Genomic DNA, 13233 nt, shown 5'->3' on the forward strand with positions numbered 1-13233 from the left:
TGCAAAGATCACAGCCAGTTTATTATTAGATTTAAAGCCAAGAACAACCCCCAGGGTTTCTGGGCACATCCCTGTGAACCAGGAACAGAGCGTGGAGCCAGGGTGGCTGGGAGCTCCCTGCAGCCGCTCTCCCTCCCACCACCCTCCAGTCAAACCAGCTCCCCCTTTTGCTGCCCATACAGGTCTGGGCAGGGCTAAAACTAAGCATCCCCCCCCCCCCCCCCTCCTCCTCCATCTCCAAGAGGGATGGTGGGACCACACCAGCATGTCCATAGTACCTTGCCCCGAGGGTTCAACACCATCACAAGCACCCCTATGCACCAACACGGCCCCCCATCACCCCCCCAGCCCTGGCTGGTGAGAGGGGGTGTCTGTCCGCTTGCCCTGGCCACCCCCTCAGTGGCTGAGGGTGGATGAGTCGTAGTTGTTGATGAAGTCCTCCAGCTCCTGGAGGTGATGGATCCGGCCCTGGCGGAGGTTGGCCCTCAGTGCCAGCCCCAGCGCCGCCTCCATGGAGGGCTCTTTGTGCAGCAACATTGTGGCCACCACCGCGATGGTCAGGCTAAACTGCTGGTAGGACTGCAGGGGAACGGCACGAGGTCAGCACAGGGCACCCCAAAACCTCCCAGCCAGCAGCATGCAGCCCCGTCCAGGGATATTTTTCCCTCTGAGGTGGGTTCATGAACCCTCTGACAGCATCTGAGCCCCTGCAAACTCCTTGCCCATGAGCACCTTCCCCTGCACCCACCATCACCAGGAGGGGTTTCTCCTCAGCGACCCCAAAGATGCCAAATTCATGTCCCCCCATCACCCAACACTGCTTCTCCCACCGCGGTTCAGAGGGTCCTCGGGTGAGCTCCCCCCCACTGCAGCTAGCCCCAGACCCCTGCACTCCTCGGCCAGGGGCCACCGGGACTCACCAGCTCGATCTCCTCCTTCCTGGCGAGGATGGCGGCGGAGCGGAGGTCCATGCTGGCTGGGGAGGGTGTTGGGAGCGTGGAGCAGAGCTTCTGCTGGTCACCTGCATCCTGCGTGGTGGAAAAGGTGAGGAAGGGTCAGATGCTTTGAAGGGGAGAGGGACTGGGCAAGGTTGGGGCCAAACAGGGGCTGCCCATACCGATTACTAGCCAGGGACCGGTCACCCTGCGGGGGAACCCGCTGGGACCTTGGCTCCCTGGGGTGCTGGTTTGCCACCCTTCCCTCGGGCGCGAGAGCTGCCCCCAGCTCTCCCCTCCGCCCAGCCCTGGCAGCATGACCACCGAGAGCCCCACCAGCCATTTCTCTTCCCCATTAGGCAGTAATTAAGCTGCTCTGCAATGCTCTCATTTGCTTCGTTAAAGCTTGAGTCCCGGGGTCGTTCACGCTCCAGCACGCTCTCAAGCCTCTAGTTATTTTTTTGGCCTTTCTCCCAGCTGTCTCCCGTTTATCAGCATCTCCGGTGCAGCCAGCTACAGGCTCAAAGCAGCACTTTAACCCCAGCCCATAATCCTGCAAACAGGGAGGCCAGAGGGATATGAGGGATCCCACTCCACTGCTCCTGGGCTGTGGCAGTATCCCTGAGCCCTGGGCACCTGCCTCAGGGTGAGCGCGAGGGAGCAGAGGCACCCTGAGCCCCTTACTGGCTCCATCGCACTGGACCCAGGAGGGTGCAAGCTCGGCGTTGAGGTCTCTGGTGTGGTGCAGGTGTCCAAGGAAGCCTGGCTGGGCTGTGCATCGGGCTCTGCGGCAGCTCCTGTCGGGACCTGCGAGTTTTCGGATGGCTGAACACCTCCAAGATGCTGCGGGAGAGAATGGGGCTGGGGGACACAGGCAGCGCTGCCCACACACCCCCTGCCTGCAGCAGTGCCCTGATGGGCTCCCACCCAGGGTGGGCAACCCACCCCATCGCCGGCAGCGTGTGCCTCGGTTTCCCCAGCTCTGCTCTGCAGATGCTGCCGTCCCTGGGAACGCGGATGCAGCTCAGCACCGACCTCTCCCACGGAGCTGGCTGCTGTGCTGTCCTTGGGGACAGGCTCCAGAGGGTCTGTGGGATCCGAGGGATGTGACCCGCCACCGGTGCCAGCCTCAGGGACACTTTGGCTGCACGGCTTTACCTGTTCAAAGGATTACAGATGCACTGCGGGGTCCGTGGGGAAAAAGGGGTTGCAAAGGGGACTGCAAGCTCCCACCACCCCTGGGCACCGCTTTTAGGTGGGAAGAGCAGACGCATTAGCTGGTACCTCAGGGTGCTTCTCTGTCTCAGCAGAGCTCTCCTCCAGGGGGGCTGGCTCCATTTCCAAAGCAGAGGGGCCCTGGCTGTGGCTGCCCGCAGGTTTCTCCTTGGTTTCCGACTCAACCTGGGGAGATGCAATGGTGTGAGACTGGGACACAGGTCTGTTCTGGGAAGAAGAGCTGGGAGAGGGGACAGATGGGGTGCTAAAACCCAAAGGGAACCATGGGGCTTTGCAGCCCCAGAGAAGAGTCAGGAAAATTTCCGTGCCTGGCAAAGAGACAGCAAGGTGAAAAGCGAAAAGGCTGGATGAGAGAGAAGGAAGATGTTACGCTGGCCGAAGAGACACCCAAGCCAGGCACCTCCAAGGGGCACGAGCATCCCTGCCTGCCCCCAGCAGAAGGATGCTGTCCTACCAGCATCGCTCCTGCTGCCTGCTCCGGCTCCACAGCCTCTGTCGTCGCAGCCTGAGGATCAGCAGCTGGGCTCCTCTGAGGGGTGCTGGCCGGTGTGGGGGGCTCAGGGACCTTGCTGCTCACTGCTGGCGGGCCCTGGGGGAGACCACACTGGTTGGGGGCATGGGGGCACCGTGCAGGGCTCAAGACCGTGCAAACTTGGGTCACTGCTGGGTGCTGGGATGGAGCATGTGAAAACCTACAACTTGAGCCTTCTGTTTCCTGCTGTTACATGACTTAGGAGGACCACGGTGCTGTGGGTTACTGACCCTCCAATTGCTCATCCCAGAGAAGGACCTTGGGGATGGTTTATTCCCTGCAAAGCAAGAAACACAATGGGAGCGGCTCCTTGCTCTGCCCCAGGAGATGCTGGTGAGCACCGTGGAGATGCTGCCGCTGCGTGGGGCCCCTCACAGCCCTGAGCAGCTGGTACAGGGTTGGCACAAACCTCTGGAGGGCCAGGTACACTGCAGGTGCTGGAAATTGCTGCGCTTTTGGTGCTGAAGGTGAAGGAGTTGGCTGCATGCCTTAGCACGGCCACGAGAGCCCCTGAGCAGCCAGCCACCCCTGAAGCCGCCTCGCCTCCTGCAGGAGCAAAGGCAGCCCCAGGGTGGGGGATTTAGGCTGGAAGGGGTCTCTGGTGCAGCCCCCCTACCCTGAGCACAGCCAGCTTCAACGCTGCATCACCCCTTGGCTGTGCACCGCTGCAGAGCATGGCCCCAGTGCCCCTGCTTGCCACCCCACCGCTGCACAGTCCCCCCGCGCCCCCCACCCTTGGCATGGGCACCCACCATGGCAGGCTGGCGGGGTGCCTGGGTGGGTGCTGCATCTTGTCCGGGAATTCAGGCCAGGCAATGCAGTTGGGGTCAGGCATCTGTGGCTCCTGCGGGGAAGGGGGTGGTTTGAAGGCACTGAGCAGTACAGGGGACGCTGCAGCTGCAGAGCAGAGAAGCCAGGCTGCTGCTGCTGCCAGCACTGTGCAGGCAAACCTGTCCCCATGCACTGTCCTTGCCACCAGGGCAGTGAATGGCCCCTGCCCCATTTCACCCACTCCCTGCCCTCAGTCCCACTACTGCTACCACCCCCTGCAGCCCACCACCCCCTCACCGCCTGCCTCACCTCTCCGAAGCAGCCCTCAGGTCCTCGGTTGCCTTCTCTGTCATCCCAAGGGGGTGCTGGGGGACAGTCATGGGGTCCCCGTCTCCTGTCCTCCTTGTCCCACGGAACATTGGCAGGGCCATGGAAGGGTCTGGGGTCCCAGGGGCCGCACTGCAATGGCAAATCACCACCAGTGACAATAGTGCCATGCGAGGGACAGCCACCAGCCGCCACCACCAGACCCATCTCCCCCTCACCGCCTGCCTCACCTCTCCGAAGCAGCCCTCAGGTCCTCGGTTGCCTTCTCTGTCATCCCAATGGGGTGCTGGGGGACAGTCATGGGGTCCCCGTCTCCTGTCCTCCTTGTCCCAAGGAACATTGGCAGGGCCATGGAAGGGTCTGGGGTCCCAGGGGCCACACTGCAATGGCAAATCACCACCAGTGACAATAGTGGCATGCGAGGGACAGCCACCAGCTGCCACCATCGGACCCATCTCCCCCTAACCACCTGCCTCACCTCTCCGAAGCAGCCCTCAGGTCCTCGGTTGCCTTCTCTGTCATCCCAAGGGGGTGCTGGGGGACAGTCATGGGGTCCCCGTCTCCTGTCCTCCTTGTCCCAAGGAACACTGGCAGGGCCATGGAAGGGTCTGGGGGCCTGGGGGCCGAACTGCAATGGCAAATCCCACCAGTGACAATAGTCGCATGCGAGGGACAGCCACCAGCCGCCACCATCGGACCCATCTCCCCGTCACCACCTGCCTCACCTCTCCGAAGCAGCCCTCAGGTCCTCGGTTGCCTTCCCTGTCATCCCAATGGGGTGCTGGGGGACAGTCATGGGGTCCCCGTGTCCTGTCCTCCTTGTCCCAAGGAACATTGGCAGGGCCATGGAAGGGTCTGGGGGCCTGGGGGCCGAACTGCAATGGCAAATCACCACCAGTGACAATAGTCGCATGCGAGGGACAGCCACCAGCCGCCACCATCGGACCCATCTCCCCGTCACCACCTGCCTCACCTCTCCGAAGCAGCCCTCAGGTCCTCGGTTGCCTTCTCTGTCATCCCAGTCGGGTGCTGGGGGACAGTCATGGGGTCCCCGTCTCCTGTCCTCCTTGTCCCAAGGAACATTGGCAGGGCCATGGAAGGGTCTGGGGGCCTGGGGGCCGCACTGCAATGGCAAATCACCACCAGTGACAATAGTGGCATGCGAGGGACAGCCACCAGCCGCCACCATCGGACCCATCTCCCCCTAACCACCTGCCTCACCTCTCCGAAGCAGCCCTCAGGTCCTCGGTTGCCTTCTCTGTCATCCCAAGGGGGTGGCGGGGGACAGTCTGAGGGTTCCTGTCTCCTGTTCTCGTCCCAAGGGCCATGGAATTGTCTGGGGTCCCTGGGGCCGGACTGCAATGACAAATTGCCACCGGTGAGGACAGCAGCTCGCTGAGTTGTTTTGGCTTTGCCGTGGTTCCCCCTCCCCACCACAGCCCCCAGCTCCTTCTGCCTCTCCTGCTCCTGGCAGAGCCCCTGAATTCTGACCACCCTGGATGTGCAGGTGAACCCCCCAGTGCCACCAACCCTTGCCGCAGGGCTGCTCGCCACTTACTGGGCACATCTGCCCCTCCTGTGCTGCAGGCCATACGCACAGGGCGACAGGGATCCAGCCTGCCATGGACCGAGGTATAGAGAGGGCACAGGGAGATGAAAGCAGGATGAGACCCTCACCTTTACCCTTATACCAGCTGGATGCTAACCAAGGATGGGGAGCTAGAAGCCCATTCACCCTCCTTTCCCAGCTGAGGTCCCAGATGACTCCCCATACCACAGTGATGCTCTCCCAGCTCCTTAACATCCCAAGCGATGGAGAGCCAGCACCCATCCCTGCTCCTCCATCGCAAACCACAGCTGTGTGGCAGCAGGAGGGTTGCAAAACCACCTACCTTCCCGCTGAAGTTCGTCTGCCTGCCCACCAGTGAGAACATTTTCCCAAAAGCTCGTCCTGGCCCCAGTCCCAGCGAGGAGAAGGGCCCCGGTCAGCACCCAGCTGCAAAGGGAGAGGCAGGTGTTATAAATTGAGACCACAACAGATCATAATCCAACTAAAATTTTATTAATTATAGCAAGTAGAATATGAGCAAAACCAGCGCTGGACGACAGGGGAGTCTGCGCTCCGCCAACTGCCGTCCTGAGCAGTTCAAACAGTCCCTTTTTATACATCTTTACTTCCGTGTTCATGAAGTAGTGGAGGTACTCTGCGCATGCTTCAGTTGTTGTTAGGGGGTCGTTTTCTGCCTCCTGGTGGTCGTTGAGGCCGAAGTAAGAAGTCTTCCTCCTTCATCCCATAGTTGACCCCTCACTCATATGTCCTTATATGGGGTTGTTTGTCCTGTTTCTGTCGGTTCCTGGATATCTGGTGGTTATCTTATCTTGCACAAGCGGTATCTGGTTTAGTTGATTGCGGTTGTCCTATCTTACACAAGCGGTGTCTGGTGGCTGTTTGCATAAGCGATTTCATATCTTTTGTTGCCTAACCTTTACATTGGGTTTAACATAAATCTTAATAAACAATACCCTAGTCCATAGTTTCTTACACAGGGGTGAACACATCCCGTAGGACAACACTGCCAGCTGGGGGACAGCTGCCTGTCCGGTGCCACCTGTGGTGCTCCCAGCTCTGCCAAGCGTTGGGTCACCTCCAGCGCCACAGGGCACCACCACCAGCGAGGACCCGCAGGAGATGCATCAGCTGGGGGCCACATGGACCCGCTCCCCATTTTGGGAGGAGACATGGGACCTGGCAATGCCACGGTGGCTCCCTTGGCACTGGCACGCCTGCAACTCGCCCGAAGCCTCCACTTGCTTGCAGCCACGTTTCAATCGCCCTGTGCCAGCCCCACGGGTCACAGCACCCAGCGGCACCACCCCACTATTGTCCCACGGGATCCTGGCCCAGCCGCTCGCCCTCGCCTGCATCGCCCCACTGGGCTTGGGCAACCTGCCCGCTGGGTGCCCCTGGGCAGCCCGCACCGGAGCGGGGTGCAAGCCCCACTCCAGGCTGCATCCCCGCCCCTGTGCTGCTCCCATGGGACACGGTTTGGGCTCCCCATAGGGGCTCGGGGCTCAAACCCTGCAGATGCAAAGGGCTCCCTGGGGTGGCCTTTGGGGCTTCCCCGCTGCCAGGCTGTGGGGTCAGGGAGCAGGGCTCACGGCAAGAGATGCGGCCGCGGTGAGCAGGGGATGCTCTGCCCCAAAACCCACTGATCCCAGCCCGGCTGGGGCACTGGGCTCCCAGTTAGGACTGGCCACCCCCTCCCCAGGCTAGCAGGGGTTAATGGCAGCACAGGCACCGCTCGCAGGTCAGCAGGGACAGCACCAGAGTAAAAGAGAGAATAATAACGACACTTTTCTCTCCAAATTGAGGGGTTTACCTGGCAGATCAGTCCCAGGTGGCCCTGGAGAGCAGCTTGCCCCGCCGAAGAGCTGAAGCAACGAGGGGGAGTGCCGGAGAGCCCCCCGCCCCCAGCTCAGCTCCGGCAGCCTCTCCCAGCGGGGCCGCCAGATCGCCCCCACCCCCACCCCCACCCCCACCCCACGTGTGCTTTGTGCAAACCATCAGCCGGCGATCGCCGAGGGCAGCCAGGTGCCAGTTCCACCCCAGGGAGCTCCCCCAGGGCCTCCCCAGCATTGATTGCCTTTCCTAGAAAGCCACCCTGCCCTAATCCTGGAAGCTTTTCCCTCCTGTTTGCGTTTGCAGCTCCTTACACCGAATTCCAGCTGCTGGGAACAAACCCTGGCTAGCTGGGGGCACGGACGGGGCAGACACCCCCCGCCTCATTTTCTGAGGGCAGCACCCCTTCTGCCGTCAGCCTCTGATCACCAGGGCCAGCCAAATTCCTGCGGTTATCTCCGACCTCTCAGCAAACCTGGTTTAAAGCCCTTTGATTCGAGACCTGAAGATCTGCATTGCATCAGCCTCTGGGCGCTGCTCCCGATCCTGCTCCATCCCCACCTCTGCAGCCCCCGTGCAAGGGGACCCCCTGCATCCCCAGGGCACGGAGCCCCCATGCAAGGGGACCCCCTGCATCCCCAAGGCACGGAGCCCCCATGCAAGGGGACCCCCTGCTTCCCCAGGGCAGAGCCCCTGTGCAAGGAGGGGGGCCTGCATCCCCAGGGCATGAAGCCCCCCATGCAAGGGGGCTCTCTGCATCCCCGGGACAAGAAGCCCCCATGCTAGGGGGTCACCCTACATCCCCAAGGCACGGAGCCCCCTGCAAGGGGACCCCCTGCATCCCCAGGGCACAGAGCCCCTATGCAAGGGGACCCCCTGCATCCCCAGGGCACAGAGCCCCTATGCAAGGGGACCCCCTGCATCCCCAGGGCACGGACCCCCATGCAAGGGGACCCCCTGCATCCCCAGGGTGTTACAAATATTTGAAATCAAATGAGATTTAATATAGAAATATAAGAAGCTAAGTGTGATAGAACGGGTACAGCAATAGCAGGTGTGGTGTGTTTTGGCTAACTATAGAAACAATATGTTCTGCTTTAGTATCTATAGAGTTAAATATTTCAAATAATTAACCATGGAGTTGTAACTATAGGATTGTTAAGAAACTGTTAAGGAGACTGTCATGGATACTAGTTACGTACAATGGACACCAGTTACGCTGCTTGGAAATCCCGTTACCCTTCTGTCTTGATTTGAATATCAAGGACGCCAATCAGTAGAGCTACGCAGATTTGACCAATGATTGCAAGTTTTAATATATATATATTAGATGTGTATATATATATGTAAAATATAGTAAGATTGCAATATCGATGGGATCGTGCGATGGGTGAAACCACCCAATGTAAAGGGTAAATTGAAGAGCGAGCATAGTATGCATTTTTATGTAAAAGAACCTGTTTTTCTTTTGTTCATATGTTCAAATAGGTTCAAAACAAATATGTTCAAAAGAACAATGACTTGACTGAAAAAGTGTATAAAAACTCTGGAATTTTGATGCTCGGAGCCATCCCCCACGTCCCCAGCGCTGCAATAACGCAGTGCCTGCTTCTTCAGCCTGCATTGGTGTTAAGAGGGTTTATTCCTGATTTTGGTGACAGGAGCAGCCAGGCACTGAGCACCTCTGCCAGGCACCTCCAGCATCTCCTACTCCTTAATTCCCCACATTCCCACAGGGAACGGCACCCCCGGGAGCCCCTCAGCACCGGCCAGATGTGCCAGTACAAGGTACAGACATCTCGCCTGGCCCCGCGGTGGGATGCATCACCTTCGATGCTTAACAAACATCTGGATTGTGTCAGGTGCTGACAGCAGCGGGAGGTTTCGCTGCTGGCTGGGAACACGGCGATAACAAACTGGTCTGAACTGGGCTGCTCAGCGCTACACCAACACGGCAGGGGAAGAGGAGTTTGTGACCTTGCAGGAACGTGGGAAGAAATAAAAGGGAACAGGGAGGCTCCGAGGGAGTTCACTGGTGCTAAACGTTAGCAAGGACGGAGATAAAAGGGAAAAGCCAAAGCTTGAGGTGGAATAAAATCCTTCAAAGTCGGTGAACGAGTGGTGCCGATCGCGGGGACGGGTCAGCCCACGGCCCCTCGGAGCTGGCTGATTCTCAAGGCTGCTCCCACCGGGCAGATAACACACAGCTTTCCAGCTGGTCGGTTAATTAGAGGCTCTAATAGCTATAAATCAATTAACTAACTGGGTGGATCAATTAGCTCTTTGGGATTTGGGGTTGGAAGAGAGCAGCAGGGACAAATGTGGCTGCAGCCTGGATGGGTGGTGTCACGGAGAGGGTCCTCGCCACGCTGGAGCCTGGCTGGGTGACCCGGGTGTCCCCAAAGAGCAGAACTGGCTCTTGGGGAGCAGGGAAAGGGGAGTAATAGGAAAGCGATGCTAATTGCTAGAAATTCTGCGTGAGGATAAGCTAAAATCTTTATAGAATAGTAGTGTAATTGCAGCCCTGTGGCCAGTTCTCATTGCACAAAGGATCCTTAAACAGACCTGGAGCATCCCCGCAAGTGGGTGACCCCTAGTGCACCCCAGAAAGGGGCCAACCGCAGTGTGTTGGGGGTCCGCAGGATCACCCCTGCTCGGGCTGGTGCCTTCAGCCGCTCTCAGTCCCACCAGCTGCTTTTTCCAGGCACAAGAGGAGGAGGAGACCACCAGAGCCAGTGTGGGACACAGGTCCCACCTCAGTGCACTGGTCTGGTCCTAGCAAACTCCGCATCCAGCCGGTCACCAGCCGGCACGGTGATCCCAGTTGCTCCATCCTGGCTTGTTTGATGTGACACCACATGGACGTGGTCATCTATAAAACCTTCACAGAGCATGGAACTCGGGGCAGGGACGGCGGCAGCGCCAGCGGGGTTGGCAGCAGGGCAAGGGGAGGGATGCCCGGGAAAGCATCGGTGCACGGTGCCCTGGCACCAGGCACGTGGGCAAGGCTTAATGACACTAATGAAGTGAGTTTGGCTGGCGGGAAGTCCCATCCCGATGGAAGCAGGAATCTCCTGGGAAAGGTGGTAATGCCCGAGCTGGCAGAGAGAATTTTTTTTCTCCAAAAAGCTGCAAAAGCTGGGGTGGGGGTGGGGGTGCTGGAGCGGGGGGCTGAGGTTGGGGGTTCACCATATGCAAAATGGAGGGAAGGAGCAGGGAGGAGTTGCAGGGAAATGGGAGAATTTGGGAGCAGGGAACAGGGCGAGGGTTTGGGCGCAGGCAGGGAGGGACGGGGGGAGCAGGAGGAGACATTTTTGGGATCCCCCACCTGCAGCGGGAACGCACAGTCCGAGCGGCACGGCCACGGCCCACGCAGCGCTCCAGCCCTTCCCTCCCTTTCCACACATTCCTCCCATACCTTCCCTCCTCGCCACCCCCCATCAGCGCCCGTGCAAACCCGGCTCCCCACAGGTTCACCCGGTTGCACGGTGGGGGACACATGGGGACCCTCCTGAGCTGGCGGCACCCACCAAGGACCCCCAGTGCAGAGCCCAGGTGTGCAAGGGCCCCCTGCGAGCGTGCAAGGCAGGGGTGCCAGTGGGGGGCTTCGCTGGCTGGTGTCCCCCTGCAGCCACCCCCCTGACACACACATGGTGCACCAGTGGCCGTGGGAAGCCACACACTTTATGCAAGGCCACCCTGCCGGGCTGCACGCAGCACGCGAGCACGTTGCACGCGGCACCTGGCACGTGGCACGCTGCACCTTGCATGTGGCACGCTGCACACTGCACCTTGCACCTTGCACGCAGCATGCTGCACCTTACACGTGGCACGCTGCACCTTGCATGTGGCATGTGGCACCTGCACACTGCACCTTGCACACTGCACCTTGCATGCAGCATGCTGCACCTTACACGTGGCACGCTGCACCTTGCATGTGGCATGTGGCACGCTGCACACTGCACCTTGCACACTGCACCTTGCATGCAGCATGCTGCACCTTACACGTGGCACGCTGCACCTTGCATGTAGCACGCTGCACCTTGCACGTGGCACGCTGCACCTCGCATGCGGCACCTTGCATGCAGTACACTGCACCTTACACGTGGCATGCTGCACCTCGCATGCGGCACCTTGCACGCTGCACCTTGCATGTGGCACCTGGCACCTTGCATGTGGCACATGTCACCTTGCATGCAGCACACTGCACCTTGCACGTGGCATACTGTACCTCGCATGTGGCACCTGGCACGCGGCACACTGGTATTCCCACTGAATACCTAATGATTGACATAATAATTTTATTATTTTGGAAGTAAAGTGTGTGCCCTGATCAGAATCAATGTACTGGATTATCCCATATCTAGGTATCAAATGCTCTAATAAAGAATTGCAGAACTAAGGATGAAGGAACTTACCTGGCAGTTATACTTCTCTTGCAGGATTGCTCCTTCTCTAAATTTTTACCACCGTTTGTGTCGTACCTCATGTTACAGGATAAGTTTTTACCCATTGTGTTAAATGATTTACTATTACCAATAGATATTTTATCCTCCCTGCCTCGGGCAATTCAGTGAAATCAACTTGTATTTTCTCAAAAGGTTTGTAAGTTGTGTTTTTCCCTCCCGTAGCTACTTGTCGAAACACTTTCTTATCTTCTGACAAGTTAAGCAACCTTGTGTAATTTGTTTTATTTCAAAAATCCCAATATAGCCAAATTGTTTAAGGAAATGATCACTTAACGCCTTTGTACCCCAATGTGTTTGTGCATGCAGATGTTCCAATATTTCCTAGCACAGGCTTTTTTTTAACATCTCTCGCCCGCCAGGCAGTGTCCATTTTCCTTGTTCTAACTTAGCCCCTATTTTCTCCAATTTTGTTTGTTCCTCAGGGGTAAACTTCTTTTCTCCTTCCTCTCATCTTTCTTCCTCCTGTACTACATTAATTTTAATGACCTGAGTCCTCAAGGCTGCTTCCTGGGCTTCTTTATCTGCTAAATTATTTCCTCTGGTTCGGTAATCTAATCCCTTTTGGTGTCCTCTTACATGTACCACTGCTCTCTCCCTTGGTTTTCTTAATGTCCTTAAAATTCTTACTATTAATTCCTGATGTATAAGATTCCTCCCTTGAGTATTAATTAAACCTCTTTCTTCCCAAATTTTTCCAAAAGTGTGGACCACCCCATATGAATATTTAGAATCTGTAAATATAGTCCCACTTTTCCCCTTTAATAATTCCAGGGCCCTACACAGGGCATACAGCTCACAAGCCTGAGCTGATCATGATGGACTCAAAGGTCCTGATTCCACAGGTTCTAGGTCCTTATTAATTATTTCATATCCTGATTTTCTTTTTTCACAGGTTCTAGGCCCTTATTAATTATTGCACATCCTGATTATCTTTTTCCTTCCACCACTCGGGAGGAGCCATCTACAAACAGTGCTTCTCCTTTCTCCAACTCGGTATCCCTTAAATCTGGTCTCACCTTAGTCCAGGTCTTAATTACCTCGAAACAGTTGCGTTGTAATTTCTCCGATGGCTCTCCAAAAAAAACCTGTGCTGGACTCTGAGCAGAGGTTACCCTCGGTTCTAAGTCAGGGGAGTCAATCAGTATCGTTTCATCCTTTAGGATCCGGCTATCTGTTAACCATTTTTCCGCTTTCTGTTGCAAAACACTTCTGACATTGTGTGGAGCATACACCTTTAAAGGAGCACTAAAGGTCATCTTCCTAATTTCCTCTATTAATAATGTTGTAGCGACCAAAGCTTGGAGACAAGCAGGCCATCCTCTACTTACTGGATCAAGTAACTTAGACCAAACCCCACGGGTTTCCTAATTTCTGCCCAGTCTTGAGTAAGGGCTCCATATGCTGTCTGGTTTGATGTATTCACAAAAAGATAAAAAGGTTTTCCCACATCTGGGAGGCTCAATACAGGCACTTGTATTAATGCCCTTTTTATTTCCTCGAATTTCTGATCATCTTCGGTGAGCCACTTAAGTTGGTTATTAGTTAATTTCTCATATAAGAATT

General features: G+C 57.0%; 1 protein-coding gene across 8 annotated transcripts in view; it reads right to left on the bottom strand.

Annotated features, from left to right (window-relative positions):
* The window catches only part of LOC130159982 (collagen alpha-1(V) chain-like), a 27171-nt gene continuing 13938 nt past the window's right edge, over window positions 1–13233 (bottom strand). For 2 of the 8 annotated variants that reach the window (XM_056362098.1, XM_056362097.1), the window contains exons 2-17: window positions 5694–5797; window positions 5011–5157; window positions 4763–4924; window positions 4527–4676; window positions 4268–4429; window positions 4020–4181; window positions 3784–3933; window positions 3456–3547; window positions 3113–3249; window positions 2868–2980; window positions 2626–2760; window positions 2220–2336; window positions 1881–2093; window positions 1620–1778; window positions 921–1028; window positions 1–579 (exon numbers count right to left, since the gene is read on the bottom strand). In XM_056362098.1, the coding sequence (XP_056218073.1) occupies window positions 397–579; window positions 921–1028; window positions 1620–1778; window positions 1881–2093; window positions 2220–2336; window positions 2626–2760; window positions 2868–2980; window positions 3113–3249; window positions 3456–3547; window positions 3784–3933; window positions 4020–4181; window positions 4268–4429; window positions 4527–4676; window positions 4763–4924; window positions 5011–5157; window positions 5694–5735 (2232 nt within the window). In that variant the 5' untranslated portion in view covers window positions 5736–5797 and the 3' untranslated portion in view covers window positions 1–396. The remainder of the gene's footprint in view (window positions 580–920; window positions 1029–1619; window positions 1779–1880; window positions 2094–2219; window positions 2337–2625; window positions 2761–2867; window positions 2981–3112; window positions 3250–3455; window positions 3548–3783; window positions 3934–4019; window positions 4182–4267; window positions 4430–4526; window positions 4677–4762; window positions 4925–5010; window positions 5158–5693; window positions 5798–13233) is intronic. The other 6 variants (XM_056362103.1, XM_056362102.1, XM_056362101.1 and 3 more) reach the window with 6 other exon arrangements.

Source organism: Falco biarmicus, chromosome 16 (assembly GCF_023638135.1).
Source record: "Falco biarmicus isolate bFalBia1 chromosome 16, bFalBia1.pri, whole genome shotgun sequence".
Taxonomy (NCBI): Eukaryota; Metazoa; Chordata; class Aves; order Falconiformes; family Falconidae; genus Falco; species Falco biarmicus.